The sequence below is a fragment of the Mirounga leonina genome, unplaced genomic scaffold (assembly GCF_011800145.1).
Source record: "Mirounga leonina isolate KUSES-001 unplaced genomic scaffold, KU_Mleo_1.0 Mir_200, whole genome shotgun sequence".
Taxonomy (NCBI): domain Eukaryota; kingdom Metazoa; phylum Chordata; class Mammalia; order Carnivora; family Phocidae; genus Mirounga; species Mirounga leonina.
In genome coordinates this window covers 28515298-28529723 of record NW_023270503.1, presented here as the reverse complement: position 1 = coordinate 28529723, position 14426 = coordinate 28515298, and the positions used below count along the sequence as shown (strand labels likewise).

Below are 14426 nucleotides of genomic sequence, written 5' to 3'. Positions count from 1 at the left end.
GAGGATGTCCGTTTGTATCTGTGGTTCCGGAAGTGCCAGGCAGGGACTTGAGGGGGGAGAACGGCAGCCATCAGGCACTCTGGCAGCCACCTGTAAGAATAACCCTTCCCCCACCGCTGCTCCATCCTGCCACTCAGCCTTTCCTTCAGGCAGCTTCTATGGCCCCCACTGCACCTGCTCCAGGGTGGGGCCAGAGACACAGCTCAACTCATCTCCGTGGAGGGCAGAGGCACACACGCTCCAGAGATGATCCGCAGTATTGCCAGAGGGCAATGGCCTGGGGCCAGTCTGGTTGGTGAGGTGGCCCTTAGGATCTGGCCCTTGGAGGATGGCTTGGGGGTGGAGGACAGCCTGGGGCCACCAGATGGGTAGAGTAAAGCAGCATGTGCCAGAGATGGGCGTGTGGCTGTGTGCGTGGAGAATGCCAGCTCAGGAAGCCTGCACTTGCTTCTGTGGGAGGTTGTAAGGCAAGGGAGCGGGTCGCCCAGATGAGCTAGGAAGCCTCAGGAGCAAATTTCTTACCCCTTGGGGCCTGTGTCTCTTCTATAAAGAGGTTGATGTGAAACTCTTAAGGCTATGATGCGGAAAGAATATTCCTGATAGGAGTATTCACAGTTATGCTCTGCTGCTGGGTTATTACCTCAATTAGCCTGTGCCTTGAGGTCCTTTTTAGGACCTAGGCTTTCCCATCTGTAAGATGAGGTGATTGGATAAGAGAAGTGTTCTTAAATTTTCTTGGTCCTGGATTCCTTTTTGAGAATCTGATGACAGCTGTGGGCCTTCCTCATAGACAAATGCTTCTCTATGCACAACATCTGCATTCCACTTTGGGGGTTCATGGACCCCGTGTGCAGTCAGGGACCTCCCAGCTGCAGATCCCTATGCTAGAGGCTATGGGCCCTCACACTGCAGTTGGCTCCGGGTTCGCTCTGATTTGTCTGACATTCCCCTGCCTGGATGCCTCCTGCCCGTGCAGCCCCTTCCCTTGCTCCAAGCCTGCTGCTGCCTCTGCAAGCCATTCCAGGCCTCCCAGTTTGGTTAGTATGTCTCTCCTGTCCCTCCCCTCCGAGAAAGTGAGCCAGGACAGTGAAGGCTGCTGTGGGTGGGCTAGACCCTAAACTGTGATACCCTTGCCCTCCAAGAAAGACCTTTTCTCCATATAGTGAAGGAACTGTACTAATGGTCCCCAGCTTTGGCAGCCTGGAGGGCTCAGTGCCCCCACCCCGTGTCCAGCCTGCTGAGCCCCCTGGGCTCTTCCCCTGCTCCAGGCTGCCTGGGCCCCACTGTAAGCTGCTTAGGGGTTAATTAAGCCCATCTCTGAGCCTGTGATTAAAGGCCTCTCGATCTGGAGCTGCCCAGTAAACCCATTAATAGTGCCTGGCAGGGGTGTAGAGGGGGGAGAATTTGACTTTCCTGCTGTAGGCCCCTTGATGGGGGCATGGTGGGGGTAGAGTGGGGTCCAGGCAGGGAGTGGAGGCCAGGGCCTGCTTCCTCTGAGGACCCCTGGGGCCCCTGATCCCCTGGGTGTTATGCCCTGGGCTACTTCTGCCTTCCCATATCCAAAGGAAGGAGCACAGGAACTAGCTGCTTAACCTCTAGGATCCTGAGTTTCCTCTTCTGTAAAAAGATGATGTGTGACCCAAGCTATGAGTCTCTTGGCCCTTCCTGCAGGCGGCCCTCTCTGCCCCCACCCTAGGCTGGATTGGCTCCTGGCATCAAAAATCTAATGATGGGCCTGCTTCTTCTCATTTGGTGGCCATTACACTTCCTACAGGCCCTATAGGAGAGATAGCTGTGGTCAGGGTCACCCGCCTCTGAGGTCAGGGTCACCCTCCCTCTCCCCGCTCCCTTCCCAGGGAGATTCCAGCCTTGGGATCTGCAGGGTGAAGCCAACAATTCTCTTCCCTATGGGTCAACATGGCCACTGTCATTGTGGAGGGGAGATGGTATGAGTGTATTCTTGCAGAGAGACCCAGCTCTACTTCTAGTAAAGTGGAGGGGCCCTTTCCTGAGGGTTGGGGACAGGCTGAGGGATATGTGGGCTATGGCATGGACTGAGTGTTCAGAGAACTTGCCCTGGGAGTCTCCAGACCTGGAGCCCTACCCTCTCTGCCCTCTTTACTTGACTCCCTCTTTTCTTTGGATCAGGGCTGGGATGGGGGCCGTTTTGAGGTGGAGCTGTCCCTTTAAATCTCTCCTGCATCCCTGGGTTAATGTCCTGGTGTGTAATCCCTCCTGCTGCCATGGCAACCAGGGGTGCATTTCGACCTGGTGCCACTCCTCAGGGAATGGCTGTCTGGTGGCAGCAGCAGCTGGTGGTGTCCTCATGGTACAGGGTATCAGAGGAATGGAGGCCCTGGGCTGGGGTAACTGCCAAGTCCTTTGCTCCTGCCCACCGGGGTCCCTGATGCAAGAATGCACCCTCACCTTTTGCCTTCCAAGATGCCAGACTTGCCTACCAGGCACCATCCCTGACCTAAGGGGAGGAGCTAGTGCGAGATGGGGGAGAGGGGGGGCCGCTGCTGAGATGAGGGGTCAGACTGTGAGGCTCCCCTCCCAGCCCAGGGTGGTGCCGCTCCCTTCCCCTCCTTTTCCTCCCTGTCCTCCCTACCTCCGCCCCCCATGGCTAGCAGGTAGGGGGAGGCATTTGGGGCTTGAGGTATTTGCCCAATGCCCAAGTGGTGCCCCTGCTCCTGGCCCAGGACTGAGAGTCATTCTTGGGGGCTTCCTTTGATCCTGAGGAGGGCATTGTAAAGGAAACGGCGCCTGGAGAAGGAACGTAGAGGTCTGAGGGCAAGAGGAGGAAGTGGCATGCATGTTTTAGAGGAGAGACTTCCAGAAGGTGGGGGGGGGGGGGCGGGAACAAGCTGGGGCCAAATCCCCACCCCGCCTTGGGTTTCCCGCCCCTGGACTGTGAGAGGGGGCGTCTCTGAGCACCGCCTCGGTTCTGAAGGGGCAGCGGGGGTTAACCCCCTGCCCCGCAGACCTCCCCTCAGCCGCCCCCTCCTGACCCCGCTGGTGCGAACACGGGGTGGGGGGATCGGGCCCCGGGAGGACCGGGACTCTCTTTCCCACCGCCCCACTCTCAGCTCCTGTGCCGCCTCCTCCCCACCCGGCTGCTCCAGGCGGGGCTTTGGCCAATCAGCAAGGCGGTCAGGGAGACTGAGCCTTGCTATTGGCTGATCCTGCAGAGGGCGCTCCCCGAGTCCCGCCTCCTGGAGCGCTGCCTTTCTCGGGCTGGCAAGGCAGCGGCAGCTGCGTGGAGGCTACTCCAGGAGCCCCGGAACCGGGGGTGGGGGGCCACCATGGCGGGCAGCCCAGGCAGCGGGGCCTCCTTGGAGGGTGTATCCCTGGGCTCTTCTGAGGAAGCTGATCTCCGGAGGGAAGGTAGGGAAAGGCGGGGTGGGGAGGCTGGGGGCGGGGCGGGGGGAAAGCTGGCCCCTTCATCTACCCTCCTTCCTCGGGGTTTGGGCATCTGGAGAGGGTGCCCCGGGAGCGGGCCCTCGGGAGCCTAAGGGAGCGGGCCTGGGCAGAGGGCACTAACTCCCCCCGGGCTCTGTCCTCCTCCAAGGCTGACAGGCTTGTGAGTCTGTAGGTGAGGATGGTTGGGGAGGGTGGATCCCAGGATACCCTGGCAGAGTGGGAAGGGTCCCTGCCCTGGCTTCTTTCCGAGGCCACGAAGGGCCTTGCAGGTGTCTGATCAATACCAAGCCCAGGCCTGGGCAGGAGGGGTCTAGAGGGCAGGCTTAGATGTTGTTTCTGGAGAAGGTGGGGAGGAGGAGGGGAAGAGGGGATCCCTAAGCCATGTCTGCTTCTCCAGTTTCAGTGCCCCCTCCTCCCCATCCCTATTCCCTCCTGGAGGAGGGGGCACTGACAAGAGTAGTGAGAGGAGCCAGGGACTGTACCCAGGCCCCCTCCACGGCTCGAGCGCTGTTATGTAGATGCAGGCGTGGGTGGCTGGGTGGCAGAGTAATGATACCTCCTGCCCATCTCTGCCCCCAGCTGGGCACACTCTGCTCCTCCCTTCCTCCCCCCAGAACCTGCCACAGCCAGGAGCTCCCACCTCCGTGGGTGGGTACAGACAAGCCCTACCTCAGACCTCAGCAGCCACTGCTGTAGCCCAGTGTCAGGTGTTCTCACATCCTTGGGTATGTCCCATGCCAGGCTGAGAGGTTGCTGATCCTTGGGCTGACTTGGTCTAACCTCTGCCCTTTGGTGCCCACAGCACCCCAGGGTGCCTGTCTCCCCAGCTCCTGTCAATGTTCTGGGCCGCATCTTTGGCTTCCTTTGATCTATAGTAACTTCTCAATGATAATAGATCACTCTCTGTCAGAGCTGAAGGGCCTGTAGACCCTGTCTAGTTCCATTCACCCATTTTACAGGAGGGAAAGACTGAGGCCAATGAGGGACCGTGACTTTTGGAAAATCGCATGGAATTAGTGGTGCTATTTGTACTCTGGCCTCCTGCATGGCTGCCTGCTTGATTACACTCAGGGACACGCTCCAAGTACTCTCTCTCCTATCCCTGAGCCCCCTAGGTGCAGGTGGCTGAGTCCTGGGACTTCAGCCCATCCAGAGATCAAGCGAGGAGTCTGTGGCTCTCTGGTTCAGGGCAGAACCTGGAACCTGACAACTGCTTCCCTTTCTCCCCTCCTCCCACCTCAGAGTCCATTTCCTGCTCCCTAGACCCTCCCACCTGGCCAGGTTGGCATTACCTAGGGCCTAGAGGACAGGTCAAGGAAACTGTCCCCCTCCCTCACCCCTAGACCCCTGCCCCAGGCATTCAGGGGCCGGGAGTGCCCGTGCTGGGCAGGGGGGAAGTGCTGCTGGAGGGGGGTCGTCTTCTGTGGGACACGGGGTAGGAGGGGTGGGATGGCTCTGGTGTGTTTTGGTCTCCTGTGCCCAGCTGGTTCCTGTGTCTCACTGCCCGTCCCTTCTCCCCAGCCATGCAGCAAGTCCTGGACAACCTCGGATCGCTCCCCAATGCCACGGGAGCTGCAGAACTGGACCTGATCTTTCTTCGAGGCATTATGGAAAGTCCCATAGTGAGATCCCTGGCCAAGGTACAGTGCTCCAGGGAGGTGGGCCTAGGGAGTTTATGGGGTGTTGGCCATAGGGTGCCCAGGAACGGGGCATGTGGCCCAGAATACCCGTGGAGGGGCTCTGCATGAATATCCGTGCCCAGGTGATGAGTCTTCATGACTGCAGGTGGCCGGCTGTCCCGTGCCTGGCCGGTGGGAGTGTGGACAAGCCCATGAGGATGCGTGTGACTGCCAGCTGGTGGGGGGTGGGACTGGTGCCTGTGCATTGGACTCTCCAAGAGTTCTTCCTGCCTGTCCCCTCTGCCTTTGGACATTTTGTGCAGATTTCTTTTTAAGGTCACCTGCCATGCTTCAGGTGGGCGAGAAACTCACTAAGAGAGAAAGTTATTAAACAATTTGGTAATGGCCATGATAGAGGCAGATGCAATAGGTGTTTTAGGAACGTAAAGGACAGATGCCTAACCTGGTCTGGGGTAGCCAGGGAAGGCTTCCTGGAAGAAGGGCCGCTTGAGCTGAGTCTGGAAGCCTGAGGAGGAGGGGGAGGGCATTTGGGGCCAAGGGAAGAGCTTGAGCAGAAACAGAGGTGAGAAAAAGCCAGAAGTCTGGGGGGCGTGAGGCTGGAGCTTCAGGTACGAGACAGGGAGTGTAAGCTGCAGACATGCCCACAGGTTGTGGAGGGCACTGGGGGCTGTGCTGGGGGCTTGGGCCTTGTCCTGTGATGTCCTGTGAGTGACGTGGAAACTTTCGTGGGTTTTAAGCAGGGGCGTGATGATGGGACATGGACGTTTTAGGAGCATCCCTCTGGCAGCCACATGGAGGATGGTTGGAGGGTCATGGCTGGAGCTGGAAAGGCCAGAGTTGGGGATGACCCTGAACTAGACCTGTGGTAAACCTAGGGCTTGAGGGAGGGGAGGATGAAAGAAGTATTTAGGAAGTGAATTGGCAATGCTTGATGTTTGGGTGTGGAAGGTGAGGGGTGGGCGTAGCAAGGCGCTCAGGATTCTGTACAAGGGAAGTAAGAGGCTGATGCCACCATCAGCTCAGAGGCAGGGTTGGGGGGGTGGGAATGGGGTAGAAGGGCGCCCCCTTTCCTGGGGGTAGAGGCAGTGGAGCTCCAGGGAATCATGTCTACTTGCTCAGATTTTTCAGAGAAGGGAGGAAGTTGTCTGCTGGAAATTAGGGATCAGGGTTGAACCAGTGGATTTGGGAATGAAGACTCGACTAATCGCTGAAGGGAGGGGAGAGGGACGCCACCAAAGCCAGGGAGCAGGATGGACAGAGCCCCAGACTGGCCGTGGCAGGTGCCTGAGTTTCTGGGGTGGGGATGATTTAGTCCCGGGATGCTGGGAGTAAAGGGGGTGGCTTTGGTCCAGGTCTTGTGCTGGGTGTGGGCCGTGGAGGCTGAGATGCCAGGATGCTGTGAAGGGGACAGGGGAGAGGAAGTGTCTCAGAGTGTCACCTCTGGGGCCCGGGACTGGGAGGGACAGGGAAGGGGACCAGGAGGAGACAGAGAGGCAGGAAGAAAATGGAGGTGAAGGCCTGGGGGCTCTAGAGAGAGTGGATAACTGTAAGAGAAGGCAGAGGTCAGAGAGAGAGGGAAGTGGGAGGTTTCCAAGGAGGACAGCTCGGGGTGGGGGGGTGACATGACAATTTAGGGTGTGGCTGCAGTGGACGGGGAGGTCAGCAATGTTCAAGAGACCCAGAAATGGAAGGTTTGCATGTGGGGTGGCGTTGGAATCTAGGGTACAGCGGGCATCGGGGTGGGAGAAGACCAAGGCAGGCTCAGGGTCTCCGGGAATGGTGGTGGGGTGACCAGGAAGTTGGCGATGATGGTGATGAGACAGCGGGAGAGGGTAGCCAGGTGGCAGCTTTTCCACAGGGTAGGGATGGGGACTCTGTCACAGGACAGCTGTGGCCAGCTCCGGCATGGGGTGTGGAGGGGGAGCAGGCCCCGCTGGAAGGAGAGAGCTGCACAGGGGACGCTGTGTCCTGGGGACACAGCCTGGTCATGGGGAGTGTTCCATGTGTGGAATGGCTGAAGCTCCGGGGAGGTTGCTAATGGCAGAGGGTGAAAGTGGAATGTTCTTGGGAGGAGAAACCTGAGCAGACTGGGGTGGGAGGGGGGGATTAGAGAAAGGCAGAACGCTTTCCATTCAGTGGTCAAGGATTGTATTTATGGATTAAAAATAAAAACAAGGAATCGAGCATGTTTCAAGCAAAGAGAGTATGAGCTCGAACAGGGCAGGCGTGTCTGTCTGTGTCCTGGGGGCCGAGAAGAGTGCCCTGCACACAGTAGGTGCTCATGGAATATTTGCTCAATGAATGAATACAAACAGTACAGGAAAAAAACCTAAGAGCCCTCTGAGTATCACCTCCAGGATGGGGATGCTGGCCTCAGTGTCTTGCGTTCTTGCTATGCCTTTGTAAGAAAGAAGAAGTGTGATGCAGCTGGTGCCCCTCCTTGGTCCCACTTCCCCAGCTTTCTCTCCCCTTAGGTGACCACTGGCTTGCGCTTGATGATGTCCTACCCCTGAATGTTTGCCTATCTTGCCTATGGATGTGTTTAGATGTACACGATCCGCCCCTAGCCTATGGGATTTTAAACTTTCCTTAATGGAATTAGATAGCGCCAGCCGCTTAGGTTTGTGAGATTTCTAGTTCATATAAGTAATATGATTATTGGCATAAGTATAGACGTAGCTACAGATAGATTCATTTTATTTTATTTTTTTTAAAGATTATTTATTTATTTATTTGACAGAGAGAGCGAGTACAAGCAGGGGGAGTGGCAGGCAGAGGGAGAGGGAGAAGCAGACTCCTTGCTGAGCAGGGAGCCCGACCCGGGGCTCGATCCCAGGACCCTGGGACCACGACCTGAGCCAAAGGCAGACGCTTAACTGACTGAGCCACCCAGGCGCCCCGGAGAGATTCATTTTAACTGTTGTGTGGTGTGCCAGTATACGAAATAGAGCCCGGTGTTTTTATTTATTGGTTCTCCTACTGAGAGACAGGTACGTTGTTGATTTTCCACTCTTCAGGATGGCGCTGCGGGGAGCGTCCTCGAATTCCTCTGCTTCTGCGCATGTGCGAAGGTCTCTCTAGGGTGGACACTTGGCAGTGGTATTGCTGAATATGCACATTTTGACCCTCCACACCTGTAACCTGCCAAAGCTGATTTCAGAGTAGGATTTATTAGACCACGTCACCTCTGGGTCACGTTAGCAGTTGCTTCTACAGTGAGACAGATAATGAAAGAGGGGGCTTTCAGGATGGCAGAATCTCGGGGTTAGAGGGCCCCCTCCAAAGCATGATTGCCCTCGATAGTGTTCTTCTTCAGTGTCTTGGTCTGATCCACCCAACAGCTCTCCAGTGAGGGGATTGCTGCCTGGATGACTGTCACTCACTCAGTCATCCATCTTCAGTTTGACGGATATCTACGGCATGCTCACCGAGTACCAGACGTGGTGCTGGGGCTGTGGGAATGAGCTGTCAGAGAGCTTGTTCTCCGGAAGGAGCCCAACTCTGTTGCCCTGGGACCTCACGGCACAGCCTAACTGAGAAGTTACTGATGAGCTAGATCAGACTGTAAACATAAACTCCCTTCTCCAGAATTGTTCTTGGGGATAAGCTGGTCAGAATTGCCTCCCAGGAGATTCCCAGGATGGTTCCAGATGCATAAAGCACAATAGAAGGTAGTGTGGACCTTTCTTCAACACTGAGATTCCCAGTGAGAGGCTGGTGGCCTAGGGGGACCCTGTGACTTCTCTCCATTGAGCTGTGAGATGAGCAAGAAGTGCATCTCTGTAAACGCCCCTCTGAGCTCAGTAAGAATCCCTCCCATCCCTGTACCTGTGCCCCTTTGCAGTGGAACTTTGTCACTCCCTCATCAAAAGGTAGAGTTTCTCCATTCTTCAGTCTAGGCTTGACCACATGACTTGCTTTGGACGATGGGACCTGCTTTTTACTCCTCATCGATTTTAATGATTATGTGTACAGAGATGCATTTCTTTCTTTCTTTTTTTTTTTTTAAGATTTTATTTATTTATTTGACAGAGAGCACAAGTAGGCAGAGTGGTAGACAGAGGGAGAGGGAGAAGCAGGGAGCCCAATGTGGGGCTCGATCCCAGGACTCTGGGATCATGACCTGAGCTGAAGGCAGATGCTTAACGACTGAGCCACCCAGACGCCCCCAGAGATGCATTTCTAACCTAACAGACAAAAGTACTCAGATCAAAGATCCAGTTGTAAAAACTTGGTTCCCTTGGTGAAGTGGCCCATAAACTCAGGAATAGTCAAGTTGGAACTGCCCTGGTAGCTATTAATCTCCTTCCCTTACCGTTGTGGAGTGGAGCTTGCCTCTCCCCTCTGGGGCTGTGCAGACAGGGTGGGAGGGGCTGGGCTGAGTAGATATAGGACCAGGGAGGGGCAGGGCCTGAGGGGACAAGCCCAGAGGGTAAAGGCTCTGGAGGGAAGCCAAATCTGGCCAACAGATCATAAATCCAGGGGGTTGGCTCAGATGACAGGTGGCAGCACTAGCAGGTGGGTGACATCTGGGAGGGCTGACTTGGATCCAGCAGCAGGTGTTCCGACAACAGGCAAGGCCAAGGTGAGCAATCCAAGTCAGGTGACATTGAGAAATTCAGGTGAACTGTTACCAGTGAGGACATCTGCCAGCTGGGAGGCCTGTGATCTAATCCATATTAGATGAGATAGAAAGAACATAGAAGAGTCACTGGCTGGCTGTGATTTTATTTTGTCTAACAACCTCTCTGACCTTTAGTTATTTCTTCTGAAAAGTGGGGATAATGATGTCACTCTTTCAGAGTCATGGTGGGGATGGGGAAAGTCTTGGATGCAGAAGTGCCTTTCAAACCATAAGGAGTTGTTACAATGTGGTCTTGGCCATTGGGCCGGAGTTCACTGGGAGGACTCCACTCCTGTGATAGGGCTGGGGTGAGAGAATTGACAAAGCAAGACAGGGTCCTAGAAGAATGAAGGATGGCGGGGGTGGGGTGTCACTGAAATAGAGACTCTGACCAAGGGACATGACAGGTGGAAGCTACAGTGGTGGGGAGCTCAGTGTATCAGTCAGCTTCTGCTGTGTAACAAACTATCCCACAGTTTAGTGGCTTAAAACAACCATGATTCATTTCTCATGATCTTTTTTATCATTTGGGTGGTTTTTCTGGTCTGGGCTGCTCAGTTGGGGCAGGGTGGTCTAGGACATTCTCCTTCACATGACTGGTGTCCCAGCTGGGAAGGCTGCGATGTCTAGGATGGCATCCTCTCTCGTCCTCTAGGAGGGATCCCAGGGTTCTCCACAAGGCAGTCCCAGCAGCAAGGGAGGACAAGCCCCAAGTCCCAAGCACTTTCCAGGCCTCTGCTTGCATTACATTTGCTAATGTCCCACTGACCAAAGCAAATCACATAGTCAATTCCAGATGTAAGAGTGATTTTACCCTCTGGCACACCATTCTCTGGGACTCCTATCAGTGTTTGAGCTATTTAATTATGAGCCTAGATTTCAAATGAGAATTCCCTGTCTTCTGCCAAGATCAGAGAGGTTGGCATGGGAAGGCAGAGAGAAAAGCTCTCTAAGAAATGGCTGTGTGGTGTTTCTGCTTTTGCAGTCTGCTCATGGCTGTGGATCAGGAGCTGACAGATCAGGATTCAAGTACCGGCTGCACCATTAGCTAGCTGGTACTTGGTCCAGGCAAGGCTTCAGGGAAGTCTCTCATCCAATGCTGGTGAGAGGACAAAGCGGCCCAAGCCCCATGGAGGGGGGTTGTCAATATCTAACAAAACCACACCTGTATATCCTGCTTGATCCAGGAAGTTACATGGAAGACTTCTCTACAGATAGACAACAGCTGTGCCAGGTTATTCACTACAGCTTTATTTGCAATAGTAAAATATTAGAAACAACGTAAAAACCCATGAGATTGGTTGAATAAATTATGGTCCTCCAGTCATGAAGTGAGTCAAATGCAGTAATTAAAATATAATAATAATAATAATAATAATAATAATGATGATGATGATGGAAGGTCTCCATGTAGCAGCATAGAGTGATTTTCAGGGCATATTGTTAAGTAAAAAACCAAACAACAAACCAAGCCAATTAAACAAACAAACCAAAAACCCAAGGAATCAGAGTGTGTATTGTGTTCTATTTTTTATGTAAAAAAGAGAAATATTTACTTATTTTTGTGAAAAGAAACAGAATAAACCAAAACTAATGAAAATGATTACCTCTAGTGTGGGTGTGAATAGGGTAGAAGGGATGAGGATGGAAAGGAGACTTCCTTCAATTTACTTTTTATATAGATTTAAAATGTGAACCATGGAAATGTTGTACATATTCCAACAATACAAATAAATTAAAAAGAATGAAAAAAGCGAACTCTGAAACTAAGTGCAGACAAGTGAATCTATCCACATATTAAATTGTTAGCATAACCATACAGAAAAGGGAATTAATTCTAGTTACTTTTGCTCACAATATTCTGACTGTATACCCTATGTGAGATATATTCTAAGGCTGTAATGTTTAATACAGTAGCCACGAGCCACATGTGAGTATTTATTTAAATACTTAAAAGGAAAATACCTAAGTAAACCAAAATGCTGATATAAAATTAGATGTTCGGTTTCTCAGTCGTAGTTGTCGTATCGCTCAGTGGCCACATGTGGCTACCACATTGGGCAGCACAGTTGTCGAACATTTCCATAAATGCTGTAAGTGCTTTTAGACTATTCTGAGGATAAAAAGAACTGCAGATGAATCTTGACTTTTACTGAAGTTTGTGATAGGTAGCAGTGGTTGTTTAGCAATTTTGAAATATTTTTTAATAATAGAGGGCAGGACAAATAAATAAATGTATTAATGTTCTTGGGAAATAAATTATCACTGAGGGAGAAGGGAGGTACAAATACAGAATGAGAGAAGATGAGGAAAATCTTGCAGAGTTAGATTTTAATTGGAACAATCAGTATCGACTGATGGCTATAAGTGACACCCCAGAAGCAATGAGCCCCAACCGCCCAGATCTTGGTTTCTAAATACCATTCCCTGCCAAGAGGAATCTGAGTTCTTTGGAGAAATTGCTGAGCCGAGACCTAGGGTAGGGAAAGTAGTGGCAGAAGGAAGAAGGTGCTCAAGGACTGATGGGAACATGTCAAAAAGGACACAGGCGTGTTTGGGGCTCCCACTGCACAAGTTTGGGATAAATTGAGACAATGAAGATAGTGATGGTGATGGTTTAGAACACAGGGTAAAAAGAATCCATATTGATACAGAGAGGGGGGTGTGGGGGAGAGGGAGGAGGGGTGGGAGGGGAAAAGGACAAGCTCTGTCTTATAGTAGAATGCCAGCTAATAAACGTAGAAGGAAAAATAGAGTTAGAAAATCACCATTTTGCAACCCCCAGTTTTAAAAATTGACTGGGGCACCTGGGTGGTTCAGTCGGTTAAGTGTCTGACTCTTGATTTTAGCTCAGGTCATGATCTCAGGGTCGTGAGATCCAGTCCCGCGTCCAGCACTGTGCTGGGCATGGGAGGTTGCTTGGGATTCTCTCTCTCTCTCCCTCTGCCTCTTCCCCCCACCTTAAAAAAAAAGAATTGATTTAGGCAGGAGTCATAAATGAATGCTAATTCATCAGAGAAAGATTGTTGGGGGAACAGAATAGTCACAGGGTCTCAAGGCATGGAAAAGACACACGATTGCTTATGTAGACCTCTTGCCAAAATGATTAACCTGAGTCTAATCATGGGGAAACAATCAGGAAAATCCAGTTGTGGGGCATTTTACAAACGACTTGCCTGAACTCAAAAATGTCCTGAAAGACCAAAAGTTACTGGAATCTGGTCTAGATTAAAGGGGAATAAAACAATGTGACAACCAAATGTAACACATGGTCCTTGATGAGATTGTCCATCGGGGAAAAAACAAAAACGAATCTATAAGGGGGATATTTTTGGGACAACAGTGAACATTTAAATAGAGACTGTGTATTAGATGATATTCTATCAGTGTGTCAATGTTGAACTTCCTGCGTGTGATGATGGTATTGTAGTTTATGTGACAGACCTCCTATTTGTTTTTAGGGATGTATGCTGAACTACTCTGGGGTGAGGTGACTTATTTTTCAAATGACTCAGAGAGAAAAGTCTTCATGTATAGCCCTGAAATGGCACTCCTTACTTCCTGACCCAGCTAACATGACTCTCCCTGCTGGGCTGGTCCCTGGTGAAAGCTGCCTTTCCCTTTTTTCAGAGCACCTTGTCAGGAGCCCAGGGTCAGTGAAGCAACAAGTAGGTACAGGGCCCTCTTCTGGTACCATGGGCAGTTGACCCTTGAACAACATGGGTTTGAACTGTGTGAGTTCACTTATGTGTGGATTTTTCTCAGTAAAGTTCAGTGCTGCAAATATGTTTCTCTCCCTTATGATTTTCTTAACATTTTCTTTTCCCTAGCTTACTTTATTATGAGAATACAGTATATAATCATATAACATAGAAGATACGGTTAACCAACTTTTTATGTTATCCAAAAGGCTTCCAGTCAACAGTAGGCTGCTAGTAATTACATTTTCGTGGAGTCAAAATTTACATATGGATTTTTGACAGTGCAGGGTTGGTGCGTCTAACCCTCGTGCAGTTCAAGGGTCAATTGTACTGATTTCTTGTCCCCTCCCTACCTGGGAGCACTGACCTGAAGGTCTGGAGACCCAAGTTCGGGTCCCTGTGACCTTGAGCAAGTTGCTCCACTTCCCTGGCTTCCTCATCCTGGGCTGCAGGATGTCCAAGACCATGCCATCAGGTGGGAGAAGCTGTCTTTGAACTCACATGCTTATAAGGTCCTGGGGGGCTGGGGACAGCTTGATAATTTTAATGACCCTTTGTGACAAGAGGATGGGAATGCAGGTTTGTCCTTTCTATTCTCCCTTCTGGAAACTGGGTCCTAATCATCGTTTGGAGGGAGAAAGGGGGAAGCAAGGTGTGTTTGCGTGTATGTGAGTGTGCTTGAGTCTGGGTGAGTGAGGATCTGAAGCTGGTATCAGAAGCAATGCTGAGGGTGGGGTCTGAAGTCAGGATCTGAGCGGGTAGGGGACAGTGTACGGTACCCCAGGGTTCTTGGGGAGCCTCAGGTGTCACCTGTTCCGCCCCCGCCAGGCCCACGAGCGGCTGGAGGAGACCAAGCTGGAGGCTGTGCGCGACAACAACCTGGAGCTGGTGCAGGAGATCCTCCGGGACCTGGCCCAGCTGGCCGAGCAGAGCAGCACCGCGGCGGAGCTGGCCCGCATCCTCCAGGAGCCCCACTTCCAGGTTCCGGCCCTGGGCTGGGGTGGGGGCTGGGGCAGGCCACTGGGAGGGGGGCTGGCA

At 52.4% G+C, this 14426-nt stretch overlaps 1 protein-coding gene across 2 annotated transcripts in view; it reads left to right on the top strand.

The window, feature by feature from the left end:
• MPP2 (membrane palmitoylated protein 2) overlaps positions 1 to 14426 on the top strand; it is an 82206-nt gene that overhangs the window by 2605 nt on the left and 65175 nt on the right. Inside the window, exons 1-3 of one of the 2 annotated variants that reach the window (XM_035027229.1) lie at positions 3306 to 3387; positions 4945 to 5063; positions 14217 to 14369. In XM_035027229.1, coding sequence (XP_034883120.1) covers positions 3306 to 3387; positions 4945 to 5063; positions 14217 to 14369 — 354 coding nt within the window. Of the gene's footprint in view, positions 1 to 3305; positions 3388 to 4944; positions 5064 to 14216; positions 14370 to 14426 lie in introns of those variants that run through there. The other variant, XM_035027230.1, reaches the window with a different exon arrangement.